The 5,915-nt window shown below is 29.2% G+C and overlaps 1 protein-coding gene across 1 annotated transcript in view; it reads left to right on the top strand.

The window, feature by feature from the left end:
* Positions 1–5,915, top strand: part of LOC106465806 (polyphosphoinositide phosphatase-like) — a gene marked incomplete at its 3' end in the record, with an annotated part of 133,957 nt that overhangs the window by 92,694 nt on the left and 35,348 nt on the right. Inside the window, exon 14 of the mRNA XM_022393752.1 lies at positions 3,013–3,071. Within this exon, the coding sequence (XP_022249460.1) occupies positions 3,013–3,071 (59 nt within the window). The remainder of the gene's footprint in view (positions 1–3,012; positions 3,072–5,915) is intronic.

Below are 5,915 nucleotides of genomic sequence, written 5' to 3'. Positions count from 1 at the left end.
TTATATATATATATATATATATATATATATATATACTAAATATTTGGTCCCCTGGTGAGATAGCAGTAAGTCTTCGGATTTACAATTCTAAAATCAGGAGTTTGATTCCCCTCAGTGGACACAGCAGATACTAAATGTGGCTTTGCTATAAGAAAAACACACACTAAAGAAAGATTTGTCTGAACTTACAAAGCCTTTATTGAGTAAGTCTTCATGTGGTTTAGAATGCTTTTCACCTTGTAGTTTTCATATTTAATTTACAGATACTCTGTAACCTCCGAAATGAATATAAAAAAAAATGTATCAAAGGTGTATATTTTTTCTATTACAAGACCACCCGTGACCCATTGGGTCACCCACTATTCAGAGGTTATGAAGAATTCAAGCTAATTTCAATATTGCATCGAAATGAAGGAGTATTTTGAGATAATTTAATTAAATATTTGAATCCATTGGGGTTATTCATAATTCAAGAAAAGATATTTGATTGTTTATCAGGAGTAAAAGGAAAGACCATTTCATTTTTCAAAAAAGTGAAGTCAGAGTTTTCAGGTATTGTAATGAATTAGTTCATTATGTTGTGGTCTTTCTTCTTAAACCTTCTACAAATAAGAAACAGTAGCACTTTATTTTTTATTCGAATTACCTACCATAATGTTTTTGTCATCTTACGCTTTTTAATGAAGATGGGAACATTTACAGGGAAATAGATTTGAATGAAGAAGTTTCATAAAGAGCGCGAATGGTAGTGTGATGTAAAATTACTCATGCTAGAAATTTTCATAAAAGTGACCCAAAAAACTGCGCTAACTTGGTAACCCATGGCCCAATGAAGTTTGATAAAGAGCACAAATGATAGTGTGATGTAAAATTACTCATGCTAGAAATTTTCATAAAAGTAAACCAAAAAATGGCGCTAACTTGGTAATCCATGGCCCAATTGTAATGAAACTTGTTTTTTCTGTTTCTATTCTCATTTCATGACAAATGTGGCACTATTGTGTGCCGTTTTTGCTGTATTTAATTACAGACAAGCAAACAAACAAACAATCTCAGAGTTTTAGTAGTATATAGATTTTCTCTACCCTAACAGTAACTGTAGCTAAATCATCAATATACATTGAAATGAAAAGACATAATTATGAAATAAAATTAACATTATTTTTTTTCTTTTTCTCTGAATGGATAATTTGTTGTCACATATTCAATTAATGATATTCCAAATTTCAATTGCTAACCTTTTCATGTATGTTGTCTTTTAATTTTATGGTTTTATTGCCTGTCTTGAACCACAAACAGTTGAATATATTTATCTGTGAACACAGTGGGAAGACATTAGCAGATTCTCATTCATAAACTTACTATTCAATGTAAAATATGTGCACTCGAATACATAGCAAAATTGCTTAGTTTTTTTTTCTAAATTCATCCACCAAACAAACATTCACATACCTTTCAAATATGAATTTTTGAACACAAAAAAAATGTATGCCATTAGAATAGAATGTACCAAACTAACATTTAAATACCTTTCTAACTAAGCTCTAAATTGGGTCAAAATATTATGTTACTACAATGAATAAACAACTTTGCTTACACGCAATTCAATCACTTTCTTTTGACTAACATCTATTGCCACAAATTCAAAACAACAGTTACAAGCTTCAAGTAAAAAAAATAACAATTATTGGTTTTAAAAATGTGCATCAAGTAGGAACATGTGGTTTTGAAAACTGCCATGAAAGTTAAGAATAGATTTATATGGCTTCTGCTGTGGGTTAAAAAAATATCTCATCAAATAAAGAAGCTAGGATGTTGAAATTTTACATTTGACCTTGTTTATTGGCAGCTTTTGTTTATATATTTGTAAAACACCATAGAATCTATACCATTGAAGTTATACAAATAAAAAGGGGGGAGAATTGAGAGTGCATGTCAGTACAAGTGTAGATTGAGAATTATTTAATATTTCATTTTAAAATTAAGATATTAAAACTTAGATAATATATAAACTTGAATTGTAAACTATATTCCAGTACTAGTTTTATTGATATACATTGCTAACAATTTTGCTTGATTAAATTTGGAATGTAACTCCATAAAACAACATGACATGTGCAATTAATTAATGTCATACACAAAAGGTTAAGCTGAAACAAGTTTATTAAAAGCAAACATTAAAATATAACAAAACTGAAACTCACTAAATTTCTTAAAAATTACTTGAGTTATCGAGAGTTAAGTCAGTCTCTCTCATTGGAGCAAATCTGCCTATGCAAAAATACACTAACATCACACGAAACTATGTTTGCACACAACTCCACTTTGTGCACATCTCGTTCATCCACAGCAATCTGACTGCAAAGGCTCCTAGCCATTACCTGATTTACTTACAAAAAGAAAAGGACAACTTAAAAATGTTAGTTATTTCTCCTATAAGAAAATGCAGCTAATTGCCAGTTAGTGAATTCACATACAACGAGCACTGGGTCTGGAAAAAGGAAAAGTGGTGTAGCTTTTCTGCACCCAAACTGAATTGAAAGAAAATACAGAAATTTCAAAAATTTTACATTTTAACTAAAAAAGGATCTAATGCATGATACAATCATGTTACATAACTAACTTTAATTTTTGTGGTCTTTCCTATATTTCTTTGTTCTGGCATTAACACTGCATTTGAAGATCATTTAATATTCTCTATATTTCAGCTCTGACTGTTTTTGTTTTTATCCAGAGAAAGGAGACCAGATTTCTATAAAATTAGGACATTTTTGTTTCTCCTTTTTTTGGTGTATTAATCTTTTATATTATATATTTAAAAAATTTTTTCAACCTTCTTGCCTTATTATGTTGCCTTTTACACATACATCTGCATAAATTGCATCTTTTTCTTTAACTAGTTGTATGTGAAAAATGGCCTTGTGAGTCACTTAAACACAAAAATATGTTTACTATTTAGATGATATCTTAGTTAAAGAAAAAATATCATCAAATATTGCTCTTCTTTTTCAGCTTTATGCTTTAGGAGTTTTAGAGAGCCCAAAGTTGGAGTTTGATACAGACAGTGTCAGGTAAGTTATTTGAGATGGTTAAAAACTGTTTAGTTTAATTTTTTATCCCATGAAGATCAGAATGTACACTTAAACTTTAAGTTATCATTTATTTTAATGTTTTTCCCAACCTCTTACAATTTATTTGTTTTTTAACAACAAATGCCATATAATGACCTTATTCTTTAATGAATTAATGTTTTTTTCTGTTTATTAAAGTTTGTTATTGTTTCACACTTTTTTCTCTTTGCCTTAACCTGTCATTGGCATACCTTTTTATACTATATCATTGTATTGTATTTTGAAGTATCCATATCTTATTTGTAATAAGTAGATATCTTTACTAAGATATTGTTTATTCTTGCTTGGTTGGTCTTGCAGATTGAGCTTTGACTGACTTAAGTAGTCTAATAGTATTTTCTCTTTTTTATGAACTCTATTCTTGAACATATTTTCCATTATTCCAGTTTTAGCCCATGTTAACAGATCCATGGTATTATATACAAAGTATACTATTTTTTGAAGAAGCTGCATGGGACTTGGCAAACTAGCTGACTGAAGATTTTGTTCCTTAAAATTATGAACTCAAAGACAATGGTCCATTATTAAATTATTACTCATGTCTTATTCTGTTTTATTTCTCAAGTTTAATTGGAATCTACTTATACATTTTTATCTTCTGTTCCTTTAATAATTGCCAGTATATCTGTAGATATAGCAAACATTACTGCTTTACTATTTGTAATTTTTTTACTCTAGTTTTATTTTAGGTCATAAGTCAGCATCATACAACTCAGAATCATCTTCACCAGTTTACTTAGAATGAAGAATGTAATGCAAGTTTTAAGATTAAAACCTTTTTTTTAAGATTTTACTATATATTTCTCATAAATCATTCTTTACAGCCTTGAAATTATCTGAAACTGTCTTTTTTTGAAAATATACATTTTACCTTTTACTTACGATGTTTTGAAAAAGTCCTAGAAGTTAGTAACTTATAATAAAAGCTGACAGTTGATGAACAATTACCCCCTCACATGAAAATAATCTCCACCTATTACTGGTTATTCATAAAATACAAGTCTGTAAATAACATTCTCTACTTAACTTTGTTTGGATTTAGCACTCCTGGAATTTTTGTTAGACAGTTAAGAAATTGCACAAAGATTTTCAAACTACTAGCAATATTCAAGCTTAGCTTCATTATTTTTGTGGAGAAGAATTTTCAAAGATAGGGAAGATCATTATGTGATATGAAATAAATAGGCATATAAAATGCTATTATTAATATTTATTTGAAATGAGTGACTAATGGACATAATCGTTAATGTGAAACTAGGCTTCAAGAATACATTTAAATATAAAATATTTCTTACCAACAGTGAAGTGGTGCGTGAAAACTAACAATAGATGTTGATGTACAAGAAGATGGGAGAGAAAACTCAACCATACAGCTAGTGTTAATTAGACATAATGGAGTAATAATTTTATTAAAAGTTTTATTTTTACCAGAAGGCTGTAACCAAACAGTATCTAGTATGAGTTCAAGAGCTTCAGTGTTAAATCACATTAGTTCTAATAATATCTGTGTACTCCTGTGAGGAAGCCTTTCTTGTAGTAACTGAGAGAATCCAAAATAATACATGATACTGTTATTATATATTGAATTAAACAAACAGAATTATTTTGTATTCTTAGTTAAATGCATATTCACACAGGATTTGTTGTGCAATTGTAAAGAAGTCTGGTCCTCAACTAATTGCATCTTAAAAATACATTGCTGATAATTTCTGAAGTTTTGTTAAAATTGACCCTTTCCAGACTACATAGCACTTTTCAGGTGTTGATTGCATACCTGCATATCAAATTTCAAAATTTTAGTAAAATAAATAATCTTATTTCAACAATTTTTAATTAAGATATTTTATCATTTTGTAACAGATATTTAGTGTAATTTGTAAAGAAAAATGTTTAAAAATCTAAGCATTTCTGTGCAGCTCCAAAGAGTATCACCTGTAAACACTGCACTTAGAATTTTTTAGAAATTTTCTGCCCACCACAAAGTACAGGTTTTAAGTTGCCAAGAAATTATCATCCCTTGAGAATACAACTAGCCGAAGAATTTTATTTCTTTTGTGACTCTCCATGTTTGAAGTTTTGTTCTTCACAAGGTCTTGTTCTCATATTTTTATGATGTCACAGGATATGGTTTGAATAACAGTTAATGAAGCTCAGACTTAAAAGTAGCTAAATACAAACTTAAATACTGTTTTAATGTTGCTCTTTTATTGGACAGATTCTGTTCAATTATTTGGTAAAAATCATTCAACATTCAGTCCGTTTAACAATAAGAAATTAGTTTATTTCTTTCTTAATGTTTTAACATGTTGCCTTCACTTGCACACTATTATAACTTGTAGGTCTAAGGAAATACCGTGCTAATTATACTACCTGACATGAAAATGAAATTGCTTGTACAGTTTCACAGCTGAATGAGCAAGTAACTAAGTATATGCATTAACTAACATAGATCTGAGTACTTAACTAAATCTTCACTGAATGACTGAAAACAAAACTAACTCAATACACATTTGGTGTTCACCATTAGCTAATTGACTGTCTCACCTGTATTTATATTTAATCCTTGCTCTAGACATATAACATAACATAATGTTTTTGGGACAAAATGGGATCTATTGGTCCATCTCAGCCATTCCGTCTTCTAAACTAAATTGAAATATTTAAAATATAAAAAAATCTTAAAGCCAACCCATATCATGTATATACTTAACAAGCTTTTTTCATAAACTCACTTTTACTGCCTCTACAACATTTGAAGGCAACCCATTCCAAAGGCCAACCACC

Source organism: Limulus polyphemus, unplaced genomic scaffold, assembly GCF_000517525.1.
Source record: "Limulus polyphemus unplaced genomic scaffold, Limulus_polyphemus-2.1.2 Scaffold2057, whole genome shotgun sequence".
In the NCBI taxonomy this organism is placed as follows: Eukaryota; Metazoa; Arthropoda; class Merostomata; order Xiphosura; family Limulidae; genus Limulus; species Limulus polyphemus.
This window is presented reverse-complemented; position numbering and strand designations above follow the sequence as displayed.